We start from the raw sequence: 27,913 nt of genomic DNA, 5'->3' as shown, positions 1-27,913 counted from the left end.
CCCGTGGGGCTCGATTTTCACCTCCCGGGCAGTCCGGGGATGTGGCCCGGACTACATTTCCCTTCAGTCCGCCCGCTATCCCGAGGCCGTCTTGGCGCGAGACATTTGCGAGCAGAGTGTCTCCAAGATGGCCGCTTGGGGAAGGAGGCGTCTTGGCCCGGGCAGCAGTGGCGGCAGCGCCCGAGAGAGGTGAGATCCGGGGGCCTGTTGCTCTCCCAGGACGAGTGGCTTAGGAGCCGGGGAGCCAGTAAAGCCTCCTGGAGCCGCACCGCTGTCCCTGCCTTCGTACCCGGGCTCCCCCTTCTCGCCCACTCGCCCTCCTCGTACCCCTGCGGGGCACGCGGGGTTCCTGCTCGGGCCGACCCAGGATCTGGGTGGGAGCCGGCGCCCCCTCTAGCTGGGCTGAGGCGGTCTCCATGGAGGGTTCAGGGGAGGTGACGATGGAGGGGCCGGGCGAAGTGGGCCGCGGCCGTACAGGGTCGGGCCGGGGATCGAGGCCGGGCCACGCGGGAAGGATCCGGAGCCCCGCGCAGGCCCGAGGGACCCGCCTAGCATCCCGCGGCCGAGCGGCGACCGAAGCTCCCGTCCCACCTGGCCACGAGCGTGGTCATATTGGCCGCGACCCCTGACGTGGCGAGGAATAGCTCGGAGAAGGGAGAAGGAAGGGGAAACCTTCACTAAGTGGGCCAGCTGCGGGCAGGGCAGTGCAGTCTGCACGTTTATCAGGGGAGCCTTAACCTTCCCCAGTTTGTCTCCCGGGCCGAGAACCGGCCGCTTCCTCGAACCCTCGATGTTTGCGACTTTTCGCGGGTTCTCTGCAAGCGCCCCTGCCGTGGAAGTCCTTTGAAGTGACCTTTCCTAATGAATGGTGTGTGGATACGGAGCAAGGGACTTGTGTCTTCCAAGGTGGATCTCGATTTGTAGAACTGACTTGTAGAAGATGAGATTGGAATGGTTTTCGTGCTTCGTGTTGAATTTACAGTTTTTGCTTCAGGAAAGCAGTGTCACCTAGTAGAAGCCACTAGAAGCTAGCTGTTCAGCTACCAGAAATTTGGGAAAGGGTGTGTATTGGTGGAATCACCTGGATTCGACTGCTCAGTCCATTTTGTTATGGCTTGGTTGGTATAGCAGAGGTCAGCAGGAAAGTTTTGTGTTTGCTTTTTTTGTCTTTTTGGAGAGGCTTATTAAACAGAAAAGTTATCTTTCTCTCTCTCCCCTCACCGCCCCCCCCCCCTTTCTCTCAACTACCCTCCTTTTCCTTTTCTTTGATTCTATCACGTTCATTGCTGTTTAGTGCAGATGGCTTTCTCAGCTCAGAAGATTCCTTTTTGATGGTTGTGATAAACCAGCTTGCATTTTATTCTTAAGCTCAGAGTTACCCAATGTTATCAGTTCTGCATTTCCTCTTCCGTGGAAAAGCAGTGAATGGCAAGCAGATATTTTTGTTTTTCCAACTCTCGTCTGGTATTTCTTAAATCAGACCACAGGAAGAAGTTAAAGGTTTCCAGATGGTCTTTAAACCTGGCAAACGTCTTCAAGGTCTTCAATCTGAACATTAATCCTTTAGTAATAGGAAGTGACCTGTTTAGAAGACTCAAGAGTATCTGAAAGGCATTTGTCCTTACTGGACAAAAACAATTGAAAGGGCCAAGTGGGGATGCCCCAGACGTCATCCAAGGGCCGTGCCAGTACAAGTTAAGCTTTTATTGATCTGAGAAATCAGATACTGGGGATTTTTTTCTCCTCGGTTGGAGACCAGCATTAATTCAAAACTGAGTTTGCAAACCAGCAGCCCAGAGGCTGTTGACCATCGGTTTTAAAAAAGAATTTAAGTTAGTTGCCAGTACTTAGGAGCTGAAAGGTTTCACATAAAACTCTCCTCGCAAAGCTGAGTGGTGGCCGACATTTTTGGCCAAGGCAAGTACTCTCTAGTTCATTACTCACCTGACAGCTCGACTCACTGCAGTTACCTGCCTAGTCTCCTTAGGTGTTCAGATCGCAACCTTTGGCCTGGAACTACTCACTCATGCAGATGCTGTATGTGAGCCAGGGTTGGGGTGTCAGGTTTTGTGATTCGGGTGGCACCATCTCTCTTTCTTCCAGATAACGTGGTGTGGCTGGGGGGAGCCCCTCTGTTTGCCTTTGCTGCGAGGCCCTACCCGGGCTCTGTTGGAGGGGACATTTGCCGGAGCCCGGTTTCCCAAAGATCCTCCCACGCTGAGCAGGGGATGGAAACATAACCCACTGCTGGGCCAGCTAGCTAACTTCTGGGCACACCTCCATCCCTGCTCAGTGGGCGGAAAGAGTGTTCGGGGGGGGCAGGCTGGATTAATTGATTGCCCAGCGCCGCAGATTAAGAGGCCCAAGCATATTATTGGCTCCAGCGTCGGAAATAGGCTGTTTATGGCCCTCTTAAATGAGTTTGTTCCATGTCACATTCATGCTGACTCAAATCTCAGCTTCACATTGTGAGACCACTTTCTAGAATTGCTTGACACACCTAGTTGGAGTCTGCTTTATGCTGAAACTGAAGGACACGTTGCCTGGTTTGGGGCAGGGGCTGGAGCAGAGCAACACTTTGGGCAAACTTTCCAGATTCGCCAGGGCCTGCAAACTCCAAAGCATGACTTGTATTTAAAGGCCCTGCCTAGTGCCAGACTGTCCACAAGACAGCGTTAATGACGGTCCACTTTAGAATACCCAATGTGTGAATTCTTTACCTGGTTCTTGAGTCTAGAGCTGTGTTCATTCAGTAGCCACTAGTCACATGTGGCAATTAAATTTAAAGTAATTAAAAACAGGAGCTCCTGGCTGGCTCAGTCGGTAAAGCATGCAACTCTTGATCTCGGGGCTGTGAGTTCAAGCCCCACGTCGGGTGTAGAGATTCCTTAAAAAAATAAAAGTAAAAAGTGATTCAAAATTCGGCTCCTTAGTCACACTAGTCACATTTCATGTGCTCAGTAGCCACATGTGGCTTGGGGCTACCACACTGGACAGCACGGATAGAGAACACATCCCTCACTGCAGAAAGTTCTGTTGATATAACAATACTGGTCTAGACTAAAATAGGAGAGGGGTAAGAAATAGCAAAATGATAGCTGCTTGCATGTTGATTTTTCTCTCCGCTCCATTAAATCCAGGGAATCAACAGTGTTTGTAATGAAGAACATCACACTCTGAGCTGTAACCTGAATTCTTGTCCAAAATTCAGCACCCTGGCAGCGAGCACACGACACAGATTGCCACTTGTCCCGTCGGCGTCTTTGAGACACGCTTGCCCATCTAGGAAGGCACAGTGCAGGCATCTGTGTGTTCTGCCACTCGGGTGCCAACGTGGACCAGCTCACAGACGGTCCCTCCTGTCCCACTCGGGCTGCTTCTCTTCACTCCCTCAGGGCCTCTGAGCATCCCTGAGTTCTCCGTGATTGTTGGAATGGGAGTATAGCCACGTGCTGTCAGTTCCTGTGTTTCTCATCATGTGAAGAAGTCCTTGATCTGATTCTGACCATGGTGCGAGGCAGCGGCGCTGTCTGAAGACCTGGGGTGTTCAGAGGGCCGTGCAAACTGGACTAAATGCTCAGGTTGTAGTGTGAGATCACCTTTCGTGGCCCTCCTCTCCCCTGGCTTGTGCAGCCGTCGGCGTGTCTAGGCGGCCCGTGCCACGGGACTGCTTCCCCATCTTTGCGTACCACACCTTATTCCCCAGGACTTGGGCCTCCTTTCTGCCGCTTTGTTTCGTATATGAATTGGACAGACGTGCTCCCGGATGGCTGGTGAAGGGCGCAGTTCCCAGGCCAGCCGAACAGATGGGCCACAAGCCACGTGGGCAGGTGGCTCACATTCCGGGAGTGACATTCTCCTCATTCTGGTCTGATCCTTTCCTTTTAGAGCTGAGGCACCTTAGGGGTCTGGGGTATTTTATTTCTCTTGGAAAACTGCCGTTCTGGCTCTAGCGTGTGGTAAAAATGTTTCCCTCCTCCTGGTCTGGATGAGCCGCGCGGGTACGGCATCCGCCCCCAAGTCTCTGGGTGTGCGGCCCTTGACGGTTGTGGGTCCTCCTCAGCTGGCTGCCAGAAGGTGGAGCCCGGCACGGCTGGGCCACACGTTCTGCTCCCAGAAATTGGATGTTGCGTGTTAAGATCATCCGCTAGGGTTCATCCTGTTAGGCACGACTTTCCATTTTCCTTGATTTACGTGAGCAGTCTGGATTCCGGCAGCGCTGACTTGTGCCTCAGTGGTTCAGTCCCGTAGGCCGCGTTCCAGCGCGGACCCGACTTTCTGAAGAACGGAGGGGCAACCTTGTACCCAGGGACGGGAGGAGGCGGCTGAAGCCAGGCCTGAGTTTAGCTTCTGTGTCCTGGGCCTCAGTGAGCAGGGGCCGCGGGAGGAGGCGGGAGGTGCTCCATAGAGCCGGCACAGGGGAACCTCCCGGCTGCCACTGTGCTCGGTCCCCGGTGCCAGCAGCCACTGGACGGGCCACAGAGTTCTTGGGAAAGCCAGTAATCACTTAGTAGCCATAAGAGTTCTCTAGCTCAGGGCTGTTCAGTAGGATTTTCTGCCACGACAGAAGCGTCGCCGATCTGTTCTGTCCGTGAGGGTAGCCGTTAGCCACGTGTGCGTGAGCATTGGAAGTGTGGCTCCCGCGTCTGAGCAACTGGATTTTTTATTTTACAGTTTTCTTTTTAAGATTATTTATGTATTTATTTATTTTGAGGGAGAGAGAGCACGTGCACGAGCAGGGGAGGGACAGAGAGAATCCCAAGCAGGCTCAGCAGCGCAGAGCCCGACGCGGGGCTCGAACCCACGAGCCGTGAGATCGTGACCTGAGCCAAAGCCGAGCCACCCGGGCACCTTTTTATTGTAGTTTTAATTAATTTAAATGTAAACAGCCGCCTGGGCCTCACATGGGGGCGGTGCTTGGCGGCCTTCACTTTGGCGTGCACGCCTGACCCCTGCTCCACCTCCACGGCGGCCCTGGGGGAGAGGTAAGGCCTCTGCCCTAGTTGACGCGGGGCGGCCCGGCTCGAAACGGCCGGGTGTGTTGCCCTTGGATACAAAGCCAGTGAGTAACCGAGAGGGAACCTGAATCCAGGTCTCTTGACTCCCACCCTTGGTGCGCTGTGTTCTTCCCACGGCAGAGAGCTGCTCGGTTTCCAGAGTACAGAGGAGGAAAGTGTGGTCTCGCGTGGGGCTTCCTTTGAGACAGATGATAATGTCAGGTGCCTGTGGAAGTTCCTCGGCCCGTTTGGAACCGTCCTCAATATTTGGGGCTACCTGCCTGTGTCTTCCTGTACTAATTGCCCCCACTCTTTTCGTTTGTTTTTTTTTTTAATTTTCCAACTTTTTTTTTTTTTTAAGTTTTTGTATTTGTTTTGAGATAGAGTATGAGCGGGGGAGGGGCAGAGAGCGCGAGAGACAGCCCCAAGCAGGCTCCACGCTGTCAGCGCAGAGCCCGACGCAGGGCTCAACCCCACGAACCCTGAGATCATGACCTGAGCCAAAACCAGGAGTCGGATGCTTAGCTGCTGAGCCACCTGGGCGCCCCCTTGTTGGGCTTTCAATCCACAATGTACGGTCCTACTGCCTCTCTGGCTCCTACTCCCTATCTGAGGGAGCAGTTGCTCCTTTCGGTTAGCCAAAAGTGCGTTCTCCTCGATCTGGGGGCTAGAGGGACAGTCCGGCACCTCACAGAGCATAGGTGACCACGTGCTTATTAGGCGGAGAGCAACCTGACATATGGACCTAGTTTCATGTAATTTTCTCCTGTCAGTTATTTCAAATGAGTTTCCACTGTCTTTTTTTTTTTTTTAAGTTTATTTATTTTGAGAGAAAGAGCGTAAATAAGTGGGGGAGGGGCAGAGAGAGGGGGAGGGAGAGTCCCTAGCAGGCTCCGCACCAGCAGCATGGAGCCCGACGTGGGGCCCGAACCCATGGACGGTGAGATCATGACCTGAGATAGAAGTCAGACGCTTAACCGACTGAAGCACCCGGGCACCCCGCCCTGCCGATGCATTTAGGTGACCCGTCACATTCAGGCCCAGTGCAGGGGATACCATGACGAAAACACACTCTGCCTTCACAGAGCTCAGGATTGACATCCTCTGTATGTCACGTGGGAGGGAGCGCATGCCTGGGCGCTGCCTGTGAGCCGCAGGCCCGCTCCGGGACGTAGGCCTGAAGCAGGCGCTTCCGCCACAGTTCGATTAGGTTCTTCTGGTTCTGCCACGACCAGAAGGTGATGGGGGCTTGCGTGAGCGAACAGGGAAGTGGAATTTTCCTCCTCCTCCCTGGCAGGACCGCACGGGTGTGACCCCGGCAGGACACCGTAGCCACGAGATGCCGCCTGTGCCCAGGCTTGCGGTGGCGGGGTGCTTCCCTGGTAGCATGGGCTTCTCCGCGGGCACAGAGACGCTGCCGGAGCCGGAACTGGGCCCCCTCCGGCTGCCGAGGGCCCGTGGCTGTCTGCCCTCGTCACCCCAAGGGATATGGGCTGTTGAACAAGACTTTTCTTTTTAAGAAAATGCATGCAGTGAATTTTCCCACTGTTATAAGAGAAACCCATGATTCTTTGTTTTCTTTTTTGAAGAATACAGATAACGTATGAAGGAAAATAAAATCTCAGTCACCTGTTAGGCCACCATCCGGGGAAAACCATTGTCGACCGTTTTCCACGTATTGCATCTTTGATACTTCCCTCCAGGTGTTTTGTCTTGGATTTTTAAAAATTGTATATTAAACAGACCCAAAGTATGTTTCCAATATGTGGAAAGTCATAAACTTGCTACCATACGTCTGGCCTTTGAGAACCTTATGCTAAATGAAAGAAGCCAGTCACAAAAGACCACAAACATAATTGCATTTATATGAAACGTGCAGAATAGGTGAGTCCATCGAGTCAGGAAGGGGACGGGTGCTTGCCGGGGGCTGGGGAGGGGTGGGGGAAATGGGGAGCCGTGGGGTTTCTCTTTGGGGTGATGGAAATATTCTAGTATCGATTGTGCTGTTTGTTACACAACTTGGTGCAAGTGCTGAGCCACCGAATTTGTACACTCCAAATGGGTGAGTTGTGTGGCCCATGACTTCTGTCTCAGTAACGCTGTCATTAAAAAGTACAAATCAGAGGCGCCTGGGTGGCTCAGTCGGTTAAGCAGCCGACTTCGGCTCAGGCCATGATCTCCCGGTCCGTGAGTTCGAGCCCCGCGTCAGGCTCTGTGCTGACAGCTCAGAGCCCGGAGCCTGTTTCGGATTCTATGTCTCCCTCTCTCTCTGACCCTCCCCCGTTGATGCTCTCTCTCTCTCTGTCTCAAAAATAAATAAACGTTAAAAAAAAATTTTTTTTTAAAGTACAAATCAAAAGCACAGTGAGATACAGAAACAGGCACCTGGGTGGCTCCGTCGGTTGAGTGTCCGACTTCGGCTCAGGTCGTGATCTCGTGGTTCGTGAGTTCGAGCCCCGCATCAGGCTCACTGCCGTCAGCGTGTCAGCACAGAGCCGCTTCAGATCCTCTGTCCACCGTCCACCCCACCCCCCGCCCTTTCCCTGTTTACGTGCTCTCTCAAAAGATAAATAAAACATTTTTTAAAAAACAAAATAATAACTTCTGGTGAGGATGTGGAGCAGTTGGAACCCTCATGTTCTTTTGGTGGGAATATAAAATGACGCAGCCGTGGGGCATGCGGGTGACTCAGTCGGTTAAGTGGCTGACCCTTGATTGTGGCTCAGGTCATGATCTCATGGCTTCACGAGTTAAAGCTCCGCATCGGACTCTGCACTGACAGTGCAGAGCCTGCTTGGGATTCTCTCTCTCCCCCTCCCCCCATTCGTGCTCGTGTTCTCTCTCCCTCAAAGTAAATAAGTTTTAAAAAATAAAATGATGCACCCACTGTGGAAGACGGTGTGGTGGTTCCTCAAAAATGAAAAGAATTAGGGGCGCCTGGGTGGCTTAGTCAGTTAAGTGTCTGATTCTTGATTTCGGCTCAGGTCATGATCTCAGAGTCACGAGATTGAGTCCCGAGTCAGGCTCTGCACCGAGCTTGGAGTCTGTATCCTTAAGATTCTCTCTGCCTGCCCTTCCCCTGCTCACACACCTGCACACGGATCCGTCTCTCTAAAAAAATCTAAAAAATGAAAAGAATGACCACATGATCCGACAGTCCTTCTAGATACGTATCCAGAAGGATTAAAAGCAGAGAGTTGAGCAGGTAGGTTTATACCACGTTCGCCACATTCCTAATAGCTAGAAGGTGGAAGTGGCCCAAGCATCATGGATGGATGATGCATAGACAAGTGAGGTGTATACATATGATGGAACATTGTTTATTCGTCCTTAAAAAGAAAGGAAGTTCTGACTCATGCTGCATAACCTGAATGAACCTTAAGAACATTACGTTAAGTAAGCCAGCCACAAAAGGACAAATACTATATGATTTCACTTGCGTGTGGTACCTAAGGTTATCAGATTCACAGAGACGCAGAGTAGAAGGTGGGGAGTGGGGGCTGGGAGCTGTCGTTTAACGGGGACACAGTTTTAGTTTCGCAAGATGAAACCGTCCTGGAGATTGGTTGCCCAGCAATGTGACCTAATGCCACTGAGCTGCACACTTACAAATGGTTAGGACAGGAAATTTCATCTGTATTTCCCCGTGATTTGAAGATAGTTAAACCTGCGTGCTCACCACTCAGCCTAAGAAGTAGAAAACTAGCATTACCCTGGCGCACATGTCCCTTCTTGCAGGCGGAGGCCACCTCGCTCCTGAATTGTCCTTTCCTTGTTTTTCTTCCTAGTCACCACACATGAAAACGTTCCTAAATGCCGTATCCTTGCGTTCTGTGTGCTTCCGAATGTGTCTGTCCGTCTGCGTGTGTTCTGAACCTGCTTTCTCCTTCGCTTTGCATGGGAGGGATTCAGCTGTACCTCCGGTTTCCCTCTCGTGGAGGAACAGCTCAATTTATCGATTCCTTCCCATCAGTTCTGCTCTTCTCGGACAGTGCCACTCAGAACTTTTTTGCGCAGCTCTGACTTTTGGGGAGGTATCTGCAGACTTTGGGTATCCCATGTTTGAGACTACTTCTGTAATTTCAGATCCCTCTGAGAGAAGCTTCCCAGTGGTGCAGGGGACCCCAGGGCCACATGCCGGGCAGGCTGCCAGCTGTGCAGAGAAGATACCCGCACCCAGGGAATGGAGTTTGTCAGGTTGCTTCTTCATTACGGCCACCTTCTCACCACAAAGCCAGTGTTTCCAAGGGATCCCTCTGATGCGAGCACAGATTGAGAGGAGGAGAGCAGAGGGTCTCGGGCCCACTGTGGTTAAAGGCAGAGGGAGGGAGGCGGATCCAAGAGCCCCGGTCACAAGTGCCCGTGACCCTGAGGCCACATCTGTAGCAGCCACCCCAGCTCAGATGGGTTGATGTTCTGCTCCACAGGCTGGTTAAGGGCTCAACGTGCGCATCGATCTCAGCACTGGCAGAGAGGGTGTGCAATAGCGTAACCCTTACCTCGTGGTAAGTACCACGGAACGTGCTGAATTCGAGAGGTTCAGAAGCCATTTGGTAAACGGGACTCTCCTTTCTGGAGCCACTCCATGCCTCTCCCCAAGTGATAGAATTCTCAGGTCTTTGTACTTCCAGAAATGCGTGTAAAAGCAAGCATGTGCACTAAAGTTCGCATACTCTAATCACTGTTCTGGATTTGGCCTTTTTCACTGATCTCGTAGATACTTTTCCATCACTGCTCTTTCCCTCTCACACTCTTCCTCTTTTTTTTTTACATGAACTCTTTATTAGGACTCTTACTGGTCATTACACACCTGCCATGGAAAGCACAAATGAAGTCCCTTAAGCCCCAGAGACTCCCAGTTAGCTTTTTTTTTTTTTTTTTTCCTTCCCATATGCACTTGTGTACCAGGGTTCAAGTTGGGGGTTGGCTGGTAATGCTCTGAAATTGTTCAGGGCAACCTTCTAACTAGGCTCCTTCTTTAGTTGGGTTACATTTGACCCGGAAACAAGCAAGCCACACGTGGGTGGGCCCTGGGGTACCTGGGTGGTGATGGACATGCCTCTCTCCTGGGAGTAGTCAGCCACCAAGTTTCTGAAGTAACTGCCCATGGCAGCCATGTGAACTGAATCCTGTGGTCCAGGCAGCTTTTAACGCCTATGTTTGCAGGCACATAGGGCACCCCAGCTGCCACAGCCAGGTGGAAGTGGAGTACTTGATGGGGTGGCCTCTAACAGAGGGGGGCCCCAACGTGTGTGTGTGTGTGTGTGTGTGTTTCGAACCTTGCTATCTCCTTGTATATGTTGCAAATCTCCTTCTCCAGACATCAGATTATATCCTTTGGCAATGAAACAAGAACAAGAATCCCTTTCCTGAATTTGGGCCGAGTAGTTTGGCTTTGAGAGGATTCGAGAGGGTCAGGGCAGTGGTGTGGCAGTGCCTGCCTGCTGGACTGGCTGCAGAGGGTGCCTTGTTTGAAGGCCCCTGGGATGTTACTTCAGTGTGGCTTACGCTCTTTTGTTTTTGCACTGTGGGCGACTGGTGATGGGTAGGAGTGGGGTGGCCGGCCCACAGAAAGCCGCGGCGGCTTTAGGAAGCCGGCGTGCTCTGGATGTGTATATTGGGGGAGCAAACCCGTGCCCACACACACTCCTCTGAGCTGTGGTGTTTGTGACTTGCCGGCAGCCGGAAGGCAGAGGGTGGACGGCCGTCCATGTCCCCTCACTGTCCGTTCCTGTGCCGTCGGGCCTGACGCAGGCACACGTGACAGCAGCGGTGAGACAGGAACCCGGAGGGTATAGGGTCAGGCTCGAAGGGACCCGTAGACACACCTACTCATCTGTGTCAACAAAGGACAGGAGAGTACCGTGCCCACCACGCCCGCCCCTGGGACGGGCTGGGAAAGGGCTGGGAAAAGGCAGGCGGGCTGGGAAAAGGCAGGCGGTGTGGATAGGGATGCCGGCGGGGCTTGCAGAAGCTGGGGGAGGGCGAGGTGGGATCTCCCTGCTGACAGGCCTCCAGAATGGAGCAGTCTGTTCTAGGTCGGTGGGGTTTCAACAGGCATTTCTTATTGGGCCTCACGGTACTTTTTTTCCACCATGTTCAGGATGGCTACAATCTGCTGGGCAGAGAGGGCACCGTACTGAGGTCGAGTTGGGTTTGGTCAGGAACATTCTATAATCCCAGTCTTGACACCCACGTTCGGCTTTGAACATTCTAGAGGAACCTTGTGGCCAGAAAGGCATCCCTGGACTCGCTCTGATAGTCAGCAGGACACACGGCCTTGGAAGTGTCTCCTCTCCACCACCTGAACGTGCGGCCCGGGAGCAAGCCCTCTCCCTGCCCCTGCACGCACGCGCGCAGTCAGCCCCTTACCAGTGACTTACCCGACCAGCGTGAAACCCTGCCTCTCAGGTTGGCGTGTTTGCTAACTGGCTTCTAAAGTGCTGAGTCCTGCCTGGGAGGAAGGACTGAAACAGCCCCATCTCCTCTCTCTGAACGAAAACCAAGTGGAGGCCTTGAAAGGGCAAACCCCACTTTTCCTGTTTTCTCAACTTCCGGTGGACTCTTGTGGAAACAACTCATTGACCCATCGTGGAGAGGCAGCCCTGACTACTGGTGAGCTGCTTTGGCAACGTCCCATGTTTAGGAGGCTTCTTGTCCGACCCCCAGGGAACAACTTCTCCCCAGTGCACGCCGGTTAATTAGGGCCTGTGATTTAATTAGGAGGCTTCCTTGAGCCCAGCTTAATTACAGTTACCTTTTCAGGATAAAGACTTCCCTCTGCCCGAGTCCCAGCCCGTGCCTTTTGCTACAGTGCTTCCCACCCGGATCGGAGGCCCCTCCTGGAGGATGCCCTTCCCCCTGCCCCTGGGGGCACGGTCAGCCTGTTACCAGTGACTTTTCCTTTCTTGTTTTGTTTTGTTTTTAATGTTTTATTTGTTTTTTTGAGAGGGAGAGACAGTATGAGCGGGGGAGGGGCAGAGAGAGACAGAGACACCGAATCTGAAGCAGGCTCCAGGCTCTGAGCTGTCAGCACAGAGCCCGACACGGGGCTCGAACTCACGGACCGCGAGCTCATGACCTGAGCTGAAGTCGGTTGCTCAACCGACTGAGCCACCCAGGCGCCCCTAAGTGACTTTTCCTTTCTGATGTGCCCACAGGAGAGTATTGATCAGGCATTTTCCTAACAGAGTGAAACTGCCTCTTAGGTTTGCTTATTTGTTGGCTGAAAGTAGTTTCTACTGTGCTGAATCCTGCCTGGGGGTAGTAGGTAGTAACTGGAAGGAGTGCTCAGGGGTCTGTCGCTGTGGTCTCGGGCTCTGATCGCCCGGCCTTTGTCCTTGAAGTGCGCCCATGACAACCTGATTTTCACCACATCTAACATGTAATTGCTTTCATCTCTGAAGGAGGGCCAAGACCTAGAGCTTCTGGGGGTGACCTTGTTTCACAGCCGCTGAGGCATATGTGAGAGGTGCTCTGCACTGCCTGTGACAGGGGTTAAGTGACTTGATCCAGCCTTGAGCTGTGTCTAGCAGTGCCCTCTCAGAGGCTGGTATAAAGAAGGCTTTTTACCAGATGAACAGAGAACACAAAACTAGGAGAAACAGTATATGCTAGACAGCAGTATGGAGATTTGGAAAGATCTGGACAGGCTGAAACAAGCCAAATGGAAATGACAAGGCACGTACAGGTCTATATTTAGGTTTGCCCATCAGGGGGTGTGGAAAGACTCTGCTTTGGATGCAAAGTCTGCACTGGAGGGACCTCACATAGGATCCCGAAACTGCCTGCGATGCCCCGTGGCCCACGGTCACAGCCAGCTATCTGGCCTTGACCCAGAGCTGAGTTGTCTGTAAGCGTCCAGATTTGTCTTCCGCTGGTGAGGGTCAGGCCGCCCGTCCCTAGTCCCAGGGGGACGTCGGATCAGCTCAGCCACTTGAAGTGGGTCTTTGTGAAGTGTTTCTTATACGAACGAGAGGAGGATTTACTGGCAGTAAACACCTACAGAGGCCTGGAGGACCAGGGTCAGAATGGGCCAGAACCTCTGGGGCCCTTTGTGTCGTCCGTACACTAAATTTCAGAGTCACTGCTGTTCTTGAGGCTGCTGGCTTTGGGAAGGGCCGTGGGGGCTTTGTACAGCTTGTCCTCTGTTGACGGCCAGAGGAGTTTTGTGCTCCATCATCCAAGGCGAAGGCGACCCTATCTATCTATCTTTTGTCCCACAGGGCAGGGCTGACTCCTTTTAAACTTTGCAAAGGGCAGAGTGTTTGGCTTTGTCGGTCTTACGTCTGTTGGTTTCCATCAAAGAAGCCTCCTCCTGCAATCGCCCTGATTAACCAAGAGCACGTGTCACTCTGCCGACCTTGGGCCTCTGTGTTGATAAGAATCCGGGCTGAAACCATTCTTTCTTCCTTGGGGCTCCTTAGGGAACTTGGATCTGTCCACTGCCTCAGGCTATCTCCCGGGCCCAGTACACATCATAGGCTGTCATCTTCTGGAGAGCTGGGTACCCCTTCTTTCCTGTGTCTTTTCTACATTTCACTAGTAATCATTCTCTCAGAAAAACAATAAAATCTTTCCTATCTTACATATTGGGTTCCGGGGAGGATTAACTCCTAAGTGAGATGTGGTGCCCTCAGGAGCTCAGGCTCTCTGCTGAGCGCCAGGCCCAGACTTGAGTCACGAACCTCTTGCGGCGTCTCAGCGCCGAAGCGTGGTGTGTGTGCCCCTCAGCCTAACTATCTCCTCTCTCTCCCCCCCCCCACCCCACCCCCACTCCAAGGGTGAGCTTGTCGGCCACAGACTGTTACATCGTGCACGAGATCTACAATGGGGAGAACGCCCAAGACCAGTTTGAGTACGAGCTGGAGCAGGCCCTGGAAGCCCAGTACAAGTACATCGTGATCGAGCCCACGCGCATCGGCGACGAGACTGCCCGCTGGATCACCGTGGGCAACTGCCTGCACAAGACCACCGTGCTGGCGGGCACCGCCTGCCTCTTCACCCCGTTGGCGCTGCCCTTAGATTACTCCCACTACATCTCCCTGCCCGCAGGCGTGCTCAGCCTGGCCTGCTGCACCCTCTACGGCATCTCCTGGCAGTTTGACCCTTGCTGCAAGTACCAAGTGGAGTACGACGCCTATAAACTGTCCCGCCTGCCCCTGCACACACTCACTTCGTCCACCCCGGTGGTGCTGGTCCGGAAGGACGACCTGCACAGAAAGAGACTGCACAACACGATAGCACTCGCCGCCCTGGTGTACTGTGTAAAGAAGATTTACGAACTCTATGCCGTATGATTTCAGTAGAACAGGGAGAGAAGCAATCGGCCCGGCCCACGAGAGACCACAGAGTGTTCAGATTTGCCACAGTAACAGGTTTTTGCTCTGTGAGGCGGCGGCGGAGCCTGGGAAGGTGTTTGGTTTAATATCTGTTATTTTAAAAAAATAACACAGGTCACGGGCGTACCAAGGGTTTTTCAACTCCTTACACTAAGATATGGATTTCCATAACCCGCAGGGGGTCCGAGTGGTGGAAGTCTGGGAAGACCGGGCGGTGCGCGTTGGCGGCACGGCTGCCGAGGGGATGTGAATGCGCTTGCGGGGGGCGGGGGGAGGTCTTTAAGTATATCGTTTAACTGTACCATCCAGAGCCAACCAGAAGCTATTGACCATTAAAATTATGAGAATTTCAACTTCGGGTGTCTTCTCTTTCCATGACTGCCTAGCTGCTGCCCACAGTCTGCTCTGGGTGGTAGCTCGCCCGGGGCAGCGGTGGGCACCTGGTGTCGCCATCCACAGCAAGGACGGGCCTCGGAACAAGGCAGGCCCAGACCCTTCCCAGAGCGGTTCACCTCTGACGGCGGCCTCGTTCTCAAGGCCAGCACAGCTGAATGCTGCTCGGGCCACGTGGTAGGATCAGGTGACGAGGTCCAGAGGTCACTGGGTTTCCGTTTGGGTCCACGTGGAGAACTGAGGCCTGGGATCCCCTGTCCAGAGCTTTTGATTTTGAAGGACACACAAATGAACATCCGGCACCTGAGCTGTTCCTGAGGCGGACCCTGAGTTCAAGCCCACTGCCCTAGGCTGAGGAAGCACCCTCCCCTCGGCGCCCGTCTCAGTGTTCCCGTTCCATAGCAGTCAGGTCCCGTGTCCCCCTCACAGCAAAGGGCAGATTGCACACCATCCTCCATATCCCTGTAAGGTTTCGGATAAATGAAACCGGCCTTTCCACAAAGACACTGGGTTCCCCGCCTTAACTGCAACCTTCCTAAGGCCTGCTCAGTCCTCCCTGAAGAGCTACATGGTACTTCTTTCTGAAGGGTCCATCTTCAAGAAGCAACCTAGTTTTAAAGGCTCTACCAGGAAGAGCTGATACCAGAGAATAATGAAGGGGTGCATGCGGAGGTGTTCAGAGCTCAAAGGGAGTGACTGGGCTATTTATTGTAAGGGAGATTCAGAGCTTTTAAAAGCTTTCAAAATGGACCGTCCATCATCCACAAAGAGTTTGAAAAACTGTAACTCCGAGGAGCCTAGAAATACTAATCACTCATTCGAATGCCGGGTGGCAAAATGGTGTTGGCTACACACTGTCGTTTACGGGGCAGTCTGGCCGTCTGGAGCAAAAGGATAAATTGGTAGCGATCCCAGACAAATAGACCTGGTCTCAGTTGTACAGTGCCTGCGGTCCCTTGGGCGTCTGGCTGCCGGCTCTCGAGCCTGCTGGGCCGGAATGGTAGGTGTTTTTGTAATAAACGGCCCAGGTTCGGAAAGGGAGCCCCATGCTCTGCCTGCACATCAGCTTTTCCTGGGGCAGGAGGCTAGAAGTGGACAAGTAGCCATCTCGGTGGGTTGAGGGCTGAGCAGAAGCCCTCACCAGGAGAAGAGGCCAAGTGCGAACAAGGTGCCTGAGGCTGCGCTCAACAAACTGATTCTTGTCTGCTGGACTAGCCCAGGTTCTGAGACACCACCTCACTTACAGGTCTCCTGCCAGGGTGAGGGCTCGGCACTGCTGGGGAGCGCGGGGCAGGACTCTCATGTTCCAGGCCTCTACGCGAGCGGCGCCCCAAACTGGCTGGGAAGGGGAGCGGCAGGATCACACCTCCTGCAGCTGGAAGGATTCCCTTCTGTGGGCGCCGGCTTCTCTGTTCCCGTCGCCTTCCCACTTCGACATCGCTGACAAGTGGGTTGTGCTCCTCTGTGACGTGCCACGATGCTCTGGAAGAAACAGCAATTTTTAAGTCACTGCCAAATGAGAAACAAAGGCCAAGTCGGCTGGGCCCTTCTCTGCAAAGTCCACACACGAGCCTTGTGCGTGCCATTTCTGTGAATGCATCGTGCAATTAACCTAATTACGTGAGTCTTGTTGGAACTGCCCAGTCTCACCCCAGTTTCAGAGGAGAGCAGAGAGCCTTTGTAAAGGTCAACTCGTCAAGAATGCGGGGGGAGCAGATCCTGGCAAGCGCTCAGGGGCGGTCTCTCTTCGTTAGTCTATCTGCGCCCTCCGAAGTGTTCACATCTGCTTCAGCAGCTGTCAGGCCCCACTGAAGGGGAGGGAGACTCCTTCCATGGAGCCTGCGAGGAGCCGGGCAGTGCGCCCAGGCAGCTGCGCGCTCACCATTCCATCCAGTCACTCGCGAGCCGTGGCCGCTCAGCAGTGCGCAGATGTGTGGTGCTGCCATCTGGAAACTCACTTGGTTGTACTTTCCATGCTCTGATTTGGGCACGAAACACAGGCGCGCCTGCTTCTGCCCTCGGACCAGTGAAACACCAGGAGACCTAAAGAGCAAAGTGGAAAGTGCCTTTGAACTTCATCTGCAGGCAGAAGCAATCCAGAACTGAGCTTTTCAACCATACCCAGAATCCCAGGATGAAAGAGAGAGAGGAGAACAAAGCTTTGAGGACAGAAAGGAGAAACTGGAACAGCACCGCCACCACCCCAGGCGGCAGATGTTCGTATTCAGACACCGATCTGAAAGCAAGAGTGACATTATCAGGGAAACACAAATCAAAACCACAGTGAGATAATACCTCACACCTGCCAAATGGCCACGATGAACAACTCAGGCGACAACAGATGTTGGTGCAGATAGAGAGGAACCCTTTTGCACTGCTGGTGGGAATGCAAACTGGTGCAGCCACTGTGGAAAACAGTATGGAGGTTCCTCCAAAAACTGAAAATAGAACTACCCTGCGACCCAGCAATTGCACTATTAGGAATTTATCTAAAGGACACAGGAGTGCTGATTCGAAGGGGCACATGCACCCCAATGTTTGTAGCAGCACTATTGACAGTAGCCAAAGTATAGAAAGAGCCCAATGTCCACTGCCTGGTGAATGGATAAAGAAGATGTGGTATATACATTCAATGGAATAAATGTATTCCAATCATGATTTCACTCACATGTGGAATTTAAGATAAAAAACAAATGAACATAAGGGGAGGGAAGAAAAAATAATATAAAAACAGAGAGGGAGACAAACCGTAAGAGACTCTTAAATACAGAGAACAAACTGAGGGTTGCTCTCGGGTGTTGGTGGGGAGATGGGCTAAAGGAGCGATGGGCACTAAGGGCACTTGCTGGGAGGAGGACCAGGTGTTATATGTAAGTGATGAGCCACTAGATTCTATTCCTGAAATCATTAGCACACTATGTGTTAAGTAACTAGGATCTACATTTTTAAAACATTTTTAAAAAGAGATGCCAAGTTGGGGTCCTGGTCCTGCGGCCGCCATCCCAGTGGAGACAGCAAGCCCCGCCTTTACCAGGCAGTGCTGTCTCCGGGGAGCCGCACCCAACTCCAGAGGCCCCCCAACATGGCTTGACGTGCCACACGGACTTTTGAAGAACCCTGAATCGCTTGCCCTTTTAGTCCTCTGCGTAGTTTCCAAGGCCGGAGAGAGCATGTGCTGCGGTGCGAGCGGATCTTCAGTACCTCTCTGACCTTGCCGACCTCCTCAAGGGCAGCTGGGCCTCAGCCTTTGGCAGACAGCCAGATCCAGCTAAATTTAATGGTTGTTTGTATTACATTATTCACTATTCATACGGTAGAATATAAGGTTTCTAAAGTAAGTTTTAGCAAGTGAGTTGGTTGAGTCTTCAAGAATGTACGGTAAAGGCACATCCAGTGGTTTGGGATCTGGCTCAAGTGTTGTATCTAGGTTGAGACCCTGCACGTCTGCTCCAAGTTCTGCGTGCCACCTGCACCCCAGTCAGGGCTTGGGGGGCTCCCGGCCACTGTCACAGTGGCCCCCAAAGCAACCACCTCAACAGTGCGTTTGACGTCTTTTGATGACAGACCGTGTGGCTGCTAAACGTGTGTTCTTTTGAGGGCAGGAGATCGCATCGGCCTCCAGGTGCTGCCCGTTTTGCTTATCAGAGAGAAAAGGGCAGCACTTGGATACGGGCCCTGTTGAAAGTGCCCATCAACAAGTGTCCAAGGAGAGATGTTCTCTCATTCCCATTTAGAGGAAAAGCTTTCTTTGTCACTGCCTTTTCCTGAGCACCTGCTGTGCCCTTGGCCATTTAACTCAATGTCACGCTAGGCTTTAGAGTGGCTGCTACTGCTGTCTTGGGTCCAGCTCTTCCCTGGCTCTAAGAGCCCTGATGTGAACAGTAAGGTCTCTCTGTTCCATGTCTGGAGGGAAGTAGATGGTTTATTTGGAAGATGAAGAGCCAACCCATATGTCTATATCCACATTTCAACCAGGGGCCCTTGGAATGTTCAGGCCCATGGTGGGAGCTGGGGAAGATCACCAGATCTAACGCCCCACTCTTCATGCTCCTGCTCTCAGGAAACTTGACGGCCTCAAACACTAACCACAGGCTGTGGCTTTGGCCATTTTTATTTCAGGGATAGCTTTTAAAACACAAGCTCCATAGGACCAGAGTTGGGACACAGTGCGAGGTGCCGGTATGATATGCAAGATTTTTATTCCAAGTTGGGAAAGTCATACAATACACCCACAATTTCCACTTTCAGCCTCAATAATAGGAAAAGTTTCATCCTAAACTTTCAATATGAAGTTGATTCACTCATTGAACCTCAACCATGTATTTTTAAGAAATCAAAAAGGTGGAAGCAGGCATCCAACAGGCACAGCTAGCAAATGACTGCTCTCACCAGGGACCAGATGCCGCTTTACAATCCCTCCCCACCTGACCAGGCTTCTGAGTCTTCTTTCTTAGAGGATACACGGGACCATGTGGGGTTTTCCTCTCCCCTTTGCCTGTTTCCTTAATAAATTCGTCTTCTGCTTGGAGTGGGGCCTGGTCTACGGGGCTTGAGGTGAGAGTTTACAGGGGAAACAGGGAATTCCTTTTAGGAACTAAAGCCGGCATCACTTGGGTTATGCTGGAAGACAGAAGGCGTATTAGCCCATTGGTCATGTTGGATGATGGACTGTAGAGCCCTGAAAATGGATATGGATGATGGCTTCTTACGACAGCCTTCTCCCTTGAGTGCTACAGGTGCCTCTGCCAAAACAATTAGGCACGTGGTCCAGATAAGTCAAATATGAGAACTGGGTCAGGTGATGTCAGGATGTCTTCTGTTTTCAAGGCTGAAACACTTTCTAGGAGCTGGCGGAGGCTGGAATTCAAAGGAGGCATAGTTTTTCCAGCCCTTGAGGACTACACCTCTGACTGCTCATTCATTTATTTCAGGTCCTTACTTTAAAATGAGCTCCACATTTGTTCCGTAAGGTTTACCCCTCATCCCTGGGAAGAAGGTTGTTGCCTTTTTGGTTTTCATTCTATTAGCAGAGGCCTAGCCAGGGATCTTCAGTTCAGGACAAGTGTATGTATGTTCCATCTTTCCCACTCGTAAGACAAACATCCAGTAAAGTCTCAACAAACACAGCTGTCCCTTGTCCAGCACCTATACCCAGGCAGGTGCTGCTTCCCTATCCCAGCTCGGACGCGCGACTAGGAGTTCTTGGATTTCCGCTCCTTTCTGGCCCTGGAGGCCATGAGGCTGAAGAAGAGCCCAGGAGCCAGAGTTCGCAGATAAATGGCCAAGGAAGGCAGGAGGTCGGCCAGGATCACATCTTTCTTTTTCTTCCCCACCGCAGCCAGAACATCTCGGGCCACCTCCACGGGGCTTCGGCCTTGGGCTGTGGTCTTGTCCATAACTAAAATAAACAAAACCAAAGAAACACATGAACTTAGAAGCAGAAGTCTCTCTCCGCAGGACTTGAGCTGACATGAACCGATGTCGGCTGAATTTCCCATCATGGGGCCCTTGCCACAGTCTGTCAGGAGGCAAGGGGTTTGCCACCATCCCTGACTATTCCGTACTCCAAAGAAATGAGGAAGCCGTCAGCAGCTCAGTATGTGTGAAGGGGGAAAGGGGACTGTGGGTGAGATGTGGAAACGAGGTAGATGGGTGACCTTGTAAGTGCTTACAACTGGTGGCTCATGACACAGGCCAAAGGCCAGCCCAGATGGGGTCTCAAAGAGCAATCACACACACACCGATTCCCGACCTTGGGAACTGTTGTCTACCGGAACGCACAACTAAGGGTGTTGCAGCACTGATTTGTCTGGGGTAGCTTGGCCTGAGGTCTGCCAGACAGGTGATAGGAGGAGACTATGACCCCTCATGTGCACGACAAGCTGGCCAGACTGAGAGTGAGGTGGGTCAGGAAGAGACGTCCCAGTTCCCCACATCATGTGGTGACCGGTAAGGAACAGGAAGAAATCCTTGGTTCGTTTTCGGTGTCAGAGGCAGCTCAGGGAGGTTAGGAGGTGTTAGGCTGGTTGACGCCAACTGATGTTCCTTCTTTCCTAGTGATGTGACAATGTTGCCGACCAAGCAGAACCAGTTGGCAGCCAGAGAGGAGAGGCCACTAGCGCAGACCATTTGAAACTATTTGTAAGTTGTCCAAAACGCGTGAGCCTCCTCACCGATATCTGTTCTCGTTGGGTTTTTGTCAACACAGAATTGATTTCTGATAGTTGCTTCTTTTTAAAGGCCATAGAGGGAATTTTTTTAAAAAGATTCTTCTAGGGGCACCCGGGTGGCTCAGTGGCTTAAGCATCTGACTTTGCTTAGATCATGATCTCACGGTTCGTGAGTTTGAGCCCTGCATCAGGCTCTCTGCTGTCTGTCAGCTTGGAGCCCACTTAGGATCCTCTGTCCTCTTCTCCCTCTGACCTTCCCCTGCTCATGTGCGCACGCACACACACTCTCTCTCTCAGAATAAATAAATAAACTGGAAAAAAAAAAAAAGGAAAAGAGCTTTACATTAAAAAGAAAAAAAACATTCCTCTAGGGGTTCCTGGGTGGCTCAGTTGGAAAAGATTCTTCTAGGGGCAACTTTGGCTCAGGTCATGATCTCGCAGTTCACAAGTTCAAGCACTGGACTGGGCTCTGGGCTGTCACTGTGGAGCCCACTTCCGGTCCTCTGTCTCCCTCTCTCTCTGTCCCTCCCCTGCTTGCTCTCTCTCTCTCTCTCTCTCAAAAATAAACACTTAAAAAAAAGAGATTCTTCTAGGTATAAATAAGTATGAACCTCTCTAGCTCTATGCCTCTATATGGTTTCTGCTGACTTGCTGAGTGAGCGCCTATCCAGGGCATGTGCAGTTCAGGTCTGGCCGAGGTGGGGTGCAGGGACAGGAGGCCCCTGGTGAACACCATAGCATAGGCCCAAAAGGTCACATCCAGGGAGGCAGGACAGGCAGGTCAGTACTTAAGAGGGAGGCAGGCCCCACGCAAGTGTGGGAAAGCAACTCAGTTCCCAGGGCAATAGCGTGCATGGGTCACCTGACCCGGGAGGCTGGCCTGAGCCTGCACGCTGGGGCCGGGCCATTCAGCCCACTAGTGGTGACTGCAGGTCAGCTCACCACATCTTTGGCTGAAGCAAGATGGGAGATCTGAGACCGGTACACCCAGCGTCACCCCAGAAGACTGTGCTCTTTCCTTTGAGTATCCTGAAATCAGTCATTTCTCAAGCACACTGAGTGGGGAATCTTTTGGGGCAAGCAACCCATACTTTCCATGCGATTAATCCACTTTGATTTTACTTTAATTCACTGAGGATGGGTTAGCGGAAAGTCTCGCAGCATTTCAGCTTGGCCCTCAAAGTCCTTTAAGGACTGAGTCCTGGCCAACAGGGACCCTGTTCCAACAGCTGCAATGGTGATGCTCAGGCTAAGGATGGCTCGTGGTAAATGACCATTATTCAACAGTATATATAACCAACACCCATACATCAAGTTTTTTAGTTTTAAAAATTATATTCCAGGGGCGCCTGGGTGGCTCCATCAGTTAAGCATCCGACTTTGGCTCAGGTCATGATCTTGCGGTTCCTGAGTTTGAGCCCTCCATCCTTCTGATAGTTCAGGGCCTGGAGCCTGCTTCGGATTCTGTGTCTCCCTCTCTCTGTCCCTACCCTGCTCACACTTTGTCTCTCTCTCTCTCTCTCTCAAAAATAAGTAAACATTTTTAAAAAAGGTTTTTTTTAATTATATTCCAGGGGCACCCTGGGTGGTTCAGGAAGTTAAGTGCCCCACTCTTGGTTTAGGTTCAGGTCATGATCTCATGGTTCGTGGCATGGAGCCCCACATTGGGCTCTGTGCTGACAGCATGGATTCTCTCTCTCTCTCTGCCCCTCCCCCACTCATTCTCTCTCTCTCTCTCTCTCCCTCCCTCCCTCCCTCCCTCTCTCTCTTTCTGTCTCTCTCAAATAAATAAACTTAAAAAAATTACATTCCAAATGAAAAAGAATCAAAGAATCATCAGGTGAGAGAAGCACATCTCGCTATCGCCAGCCGACAGCTTTTCACGGAAGAAAAGAGAAACTAGGGCCTCACCTCCATATTTGGACCCATCAGCAGTGACAGCATTTACAGAGAGGTTGGTGTGGATGTAGCCAGGGCTGATGACAGTCACCTCGATCTCATACTGTTCCATCTCGGCACGAAGACAGTCAAAGAACGCCTGGGTTGCATGTTTGGAGGCCGCATCTGCAAAGGTTTGTGGCCAGAGATGCAGGTGAGGGCGAGGGCCTGAGACAGGCCCACATATTCGTTCCCATTCATTCGCTTTTACTTAAAAACTGACATTACAATTTAAGATTACAGTATTACAGCCGTGTTCCTTTCCTGACTTAGGGAAGTGCAGTGTATACCTGTTCTTAGGAAATACCCTGCTGTGTAGGAGTAAAGGAGCATCATATTCCTCACCCTCTTTCAAATGATTCAGGAAAAAAATTATAAATCATATATACACACATACATGCATATATACACACAACACACACAGAATATGATAAAGCAAATATGGTCAGACGTTAACAACTGGGGAATCTACATGAAGGCGACACGGGAGTTCCTTGTACTGTTCCTGCAACTTTTAAGTCTGAAATTATTCTAACATTAAGAGTTAAAACATATATATATATATATATATATATATATATATATATATATATATATATATATCACAACTTAATGTCTAATGAGTGAAACATTTAAGTGGGACAGAGGATATAAGAGTCAAAGTCTTCCTTCTGTCTTCCAATTCCATTCTCCAGAGATAACCTATGCTAATGGTTTCTCAGCATTTACTTTTTAGATACTCTATGTACATATATGTGATTTTACACTTAATTTTTTTTTTTTAACAGAAGTGAGCTCTACTGTTTATATTATTCCTGCCAGTAGCTTTTTCCCCCTGGTGATACAGACCATATAGCCTCTGTGGCACCTGTGCAGGCCCACCATGCTCTCCATGGGCCACCAGACTTCAGGGGTTGGAACTTCCGGGCTTGTCTCCAGGTCTCGTCACTGAACAGAGCTGCCAGTGAGCATCCTTGCATGCACGGGAGTGTGTGTATAAAATCCATGCTTAGCTTTCTTATGTATTTTGTTTGATAAACTTCCATGAAGTGGCTTCATCTGGAAGAGCCATCGATCCTGCTCCACTTGGGAGAAGTCGAGCCACGGCAGCTTGTCGGCCACGGCTCCACAATGTGGTGAAAGGTGCTTTGAGGGGGGACAACAGTGACCCGACAATGACATTCTTGGGAAACACACAGCATCTCCACTGAAAATCAGTTTCCTCCAATTCACAGTTCTAAGTAGCTTAGCCATGGGAAAGGGGCATCCATCAGCCGAAATGGCAGGAAGGGAAAAAGCAAGGAAGTGTCCCGGCAAGGCACGTGAGAGAGTCCAGCGTCGGCCCTCCCTGTGGTGCCTTTCTCAGGCCAGCGCCTTTGGTGTGGGCCGAGCTGCTGGGGGCTGGACGAGGAGTTTGCGGGTAGGTGGGTGGAGAGAGCTGCTCTTGTCAGCTGTGATCCCAGGTGTGCAGCCCAGGCCCAAGGATTGAGAAGAGTCACCCTGGGGGGGGGGTCCCCAAATAGAAGGCTGCACCCTGATGACTACTCTCACAGAGTCCCAGGCCGTAGGTCCTCAGCCAGGCTGACTTATCACCATCACCACGGCTGTCACTAGTGAGCCCCTCCGACCTGCAGGGCACGGGGCTCGACAGGCCACCTAGATCATCCCACCAGCGGTGGGAAGCGGGTAAGGCCGCTCTCCCATTTTATAGTCAAGAAGACTGCTGCTCACCAGGGTTAGCTAACATGCCCAGGCACACCGCCACACTCAGTCTGCTCGTCATAAAGCGCCCAGACCAACTCTGCGGGACCTACTGCAGCCACAGGCCAAGTGGAGAACAAAATTCAGGGAGATTAAGTCAAAGTAAAGTTTGAAAGTAATTTAGTACAAAGAATATATCCTTTACCCTGATTTATCTATTATTAACATTTCACCTCATTTGTTTTATCATTTGTGATTATATTTCTTCCTGAACCATTAGAGCTGTCTTAGAGAGCTGTCCTGTGCTGCCGGGAGTCAAAATGGAATGCTGGTGAGCAGGGAAATAACACCCCCAGAAACAACTATGGATGGAGAACCCCACAGTTCACAAAGGACTCTTGGTCTCCAGGTGTCTCCTCTCATCTTTAACAGAGCCTTGTGAAGTGTGTGCGGTAACCGTCAGTCTCTTCACAAGCAAGGAGACAGAGGGTCAGGGACTTTAAGTTACTTGCCTAAGGACACGCGACTAGAACCACAGGCAAAGCAGGGGTTTGTATCTGGAGAGAAAGAAGATGTCTTTGTCACAGCTCCGGTTCAGATAGCGTCCGGCCGGATGTCTGGTACGGCCCTCGCAAAGTGCTGACCCGGCTCTGCCCTCCCTCCTTTCGCTGCCCAGCGCGCAGCTGCGCCAGGCGGAGGCCCGCACTCGGAGGTGAGAACAGGTGACGTCAGCACTGACTGCACAGGGCAGAGCAGAGGAAGGAGTTCCCCGGGCGGTCCGTGAAACCACCTTTGAAATCTTTCAGCAAAACAGAACCAGGCTCCGTCTGTTTGCCGGTACAACGGGGCGGTAGACAGCGGAGTGAAATGATATCTCAGAACTCTGGCCCAGTCACTCGTACGTGGAGGTGAGTGTGCCAACCGGAAGTCAGTTTGGCAGGGTTAATTTCCTGGTCCTATTTAATACTTCCACTTTTGGGAATTTATCTTACTGAAACCCTCCCACGAGTGCCCAGAGATGTAAGTATTCAAGGAGGTTCTGGGTAGCACATCATCGGTACCGGACAAGAACTGAGGGCACGTGATCCTCACGCGTCCAGGAAGATGGCTCAACAGCTCACGTCGTATCTACCCGAGGCATTACTACTATATCGTCTGGTGGAATTAATTAGCAAGCCACAAAACGGTATGTACAATGTGATTCCGTGTTTGTACGCTACCATGTGTTTGCTCACGTGAGAAAAGTTTGGAGGCACGTGCCGCAAAGTGACCCAGCGGAAGTGCCCGTGAGGACGGTGCAGACCGACAATGAGATGGTGGCTAGCGCGCACGGCCCTCGGCCCGGCACCGCTCGGGCGCTTCTCCCCCAGCGCTCAGAGAGGAACTCAGTCTTCCCGGCGGCTCCTCTGGCCTGGGACTGGCCCTGTCTCCCTTCTGCAGCTGCAGACTGGGGGTGCGGCGAGGACACTCACACGAGGTCACGCGGGGGAGAGGGGGGTGGGTGAGGAGTGGAGCTGCCATCTGAAGCCCGGCCTGCTCAGAGCACATTCTGATCAATTCCCTCCCACACTCTGTATTGAGTGTCTGCCCAGCGACACTAAGTGTGTTATTTTTATAATCACGAGAAAACATTAGGGAAAAGCATAGGGGAGAGAGACTAGGAAGTACTCACATGCTGATCGGAAAGGAATGCTGATTTTGCCCTGGATGCTGCTGATCGCAACAATATGGCCTTGTCGCCTTTTGATCATGGAGGGCAGGAGTGCTGAAGAAAGAGAGCAGAGGCTTTAGGGCAGGACTTCTCTTCTGGTCACCACAGCTAATGCTGACAGGAGGCGAGCTTGCTTATTGTATGTAGTCAGAGCCAGAGAGGTGAACAGGGAAGGCTTCTCAATGGGGAGCACCACGCTTCCTTGGGACTCTCAGGTCCCCTGTGCCCAGCAGACTGCCAACAGGAGGGAGGAGGCCAGTGGAGGACTGGGAAGGAAGCAAGGAGGGAGGCAGGCAGAAGCCTAATCACCAGGAACAGTCAGTCAGCTCAGTCACCTTTTCTAGGCAGAGCCTCTACCCTTGAGTGATACCCATGGCTGGACATAAAAATATCCCCACTTTGTATGGGTTTGCAAACACCATGAAGAGGAAATGGGGGGGGGGGACAATGCTGTATAAATAAAGCTGTCACTGGGGAGAACATCTTGATTTAAGGCTATAAAACAGATAAAGAAAATCCAAGTGAAAGCCTGGAGAAAACAAACACCCAAGCTCTAATGACAACACCCATTCCAGGGTAAAATAGATGGAGACGGGCAACATTTAGCTAAAAAGGAACCAAGTAAAGTGAAAAGAACATCAACATAGCAGTGCTCCTTTTTCTTTTACTTCAGGACTGTTACCTTTCGTTAGAGCAACTGGGCCAAAGTAGTTTGTCTCCATGACTTTCTTGTCCACGTCTGGGGTAGTGTCCACAATGGCGCCTCGGTAGCTGATGCCAGCATTGTTGATGAGCACATCCACGTAGCCGAAGCACTGCAGGATCTCGGCTGTTGCTGCAACTATGGCCCCAGGGTCCGCAAGGTCAAAGGCCACCGTGTAAGGCTTGTGTGTCTGCACCTGGTCAAATATGACAGAAACCGAAGGCATCTTCAGAGTGACAGGCATGTGAACCACATGTCCCTGCTTTTCAGAGGGTGGGGAGTAGCCCGCTGGGCATGACATGCTCAGGCTCTAGCACCTGTCTTCCAAAGAAATGTGGCCTGAAGGATCTTGCCTGTGGTGCTCACACATGACCTGGGCAACCTGTCCCCTGAACTGAAAATGACTACTAGAGCCAGACTCCCCTTGCTGCCCTGAGCCAGCATGGTGCTCTCCGGTACCATTACATCTCAACAGAGGCTCTATTCTTCTCGGGTTAAGCCACTTTCATTCATTTGTTCATGAAACATTTTTGTTGTTGTTGTTAATATATCTTCTATGTGCCGGGCACTGGGGACAGGGCAAAAAGCAAGACAAACATGGTTCCTGTCTTCTAGAAGCAAACTGTCTAGTGAGGAAGACAGACAGATTCTCTAATTGTAAAGAACGGGATGCCAGAGAAATGAAAAGCTGAGCCGTCTAACTTATAGGACTTCCCAATGGAAGTGAGTTTAACAAGAGGCAGAAGGAGTGGGGGTATGAAATGAGAGAAGATGGCACAGTAGGAAGTTCTAGGAGTCTGTCTTTCCCCCTGGACGCTGTACTAGCAGAAACTCTCTGATATGACAATTTTGGAACTCTGTAGTCTATCTGATGCTTGCAGCTTCCGGGGCAGTGCTTGGCTGGCAAGTTATGGATAATCTGAGTCAATTCTAGCCATCAGCTTGGTGGTAGCTTTCCA

General features: G+C 51.7%; 2 protein-coding genes across 10 annotated transcripts in view; one reads left to right on the top strand and one right to left on the bottom strand.

Annotated features, from left to right (window-relative positions):
• The first annotated feature begins 89 nt into the window (after positions 1-89).
• On the top strand, positions 90-14,691 carry TMEM11 (transmembrane protein 11). Of its 6 annotated transcripts, XM_060647059.3 has the most exons (6): positions 112-189; positions 3,141-3,581; positions 9,084-9,502; positions 11,101-11,612; positions 11,763-11,875; positions 13,780-14,691. In XM_060647059.3, exons 5-6 carry the CDS (start codon positions 11,847-11,849, stop codon positions 14,294-14,296), a joined length of 546 nt encoding a protein of 181 aa, XP_060503042.1. In that variant the 5' UTR covers positions 112-189; positions 3,141-3,581; positions 9,084-9,502; positions 11,101-11,612; positions 11,763-11,846; the 3' UTR covers positions 14,297-14,691. The 6 variants fall into 6 exon arrangements, with proteins under 6 accessions (XP_060503037.1, XP_060503042.1, XP_078293765.1 ...); XM_078437639.2 differs by lacking the exon at positions 9,084-9,502; XM_078437641.2 differs by lacking the exons at positions 3,141-3,581; positions 9,084-9,502 and having other exon boundaries at positions 123-189.
• A 4,220-nt stretch (positions 14,692-18,911) lies between these two features.
• DHRS7B (dehydrogenase/reductase 7B) overlaps positions 18,912-27,913 on the bottom strand; it is a 59,647-nt gene continuing 50,645 nt past the window's right edge. For all 4 annotated transcript variants that reach the window (XM_060647049.3, XM_060647052.3, XM_060647050.3 and 1 more), the window contains 4 exons: positions 26,934-27,150; positions 26,213-26,305; positions 22,813-22,965; positions 18,912-20,129 (listed from right to left, as the gene is read on the bottom strand). In XM_060647049.3, the coding sequence (XP_060503032.1) occupies positions 19,924-20,129; positions 22,813-22,965; positions 26,213-26,305; positions 26,934-27,150 (669 nt within the window). In that variant the 3' untranslated portion in view covers positions 18,912-19,923. The remainder of the gene's footprint in view (positions 20,130-22,812; positions 22,966-26,212; positions 26,306-26,933; positions 27,151-27,913) is intronic.

The sequence above is a fragment of the Panthera onca genome, chromosome E1 (assembly GCF_046562875.1).
Source record: "Panthera onca isolate mPanOnc1 chromosome E1, mPanOnc1 haplotype 2, whole genome shotgun sequence".
NCBI classification, from domain to species: domain Eukaryota; kingdom Metazoa; phylum Chordata; class Mammalia; order Carnivora; family Felidae; genus Panthera; species Panthera onca.
This window is presented reverse-complemented; position numbering and strand designations above follow the sequence as displayed.

Excerpts from the sequence above, each read along its gene's own strand:
- TMEM11 (XM_078437638.2), top strand. Across the intron at positions 9,503-13,779 it reads AGCGTAACCCTTACCTCGTG|GGTGAGCTTGTCGGCCACAG; the intron begins GTAAGTACCACG and ends CCCCACTCCAAG.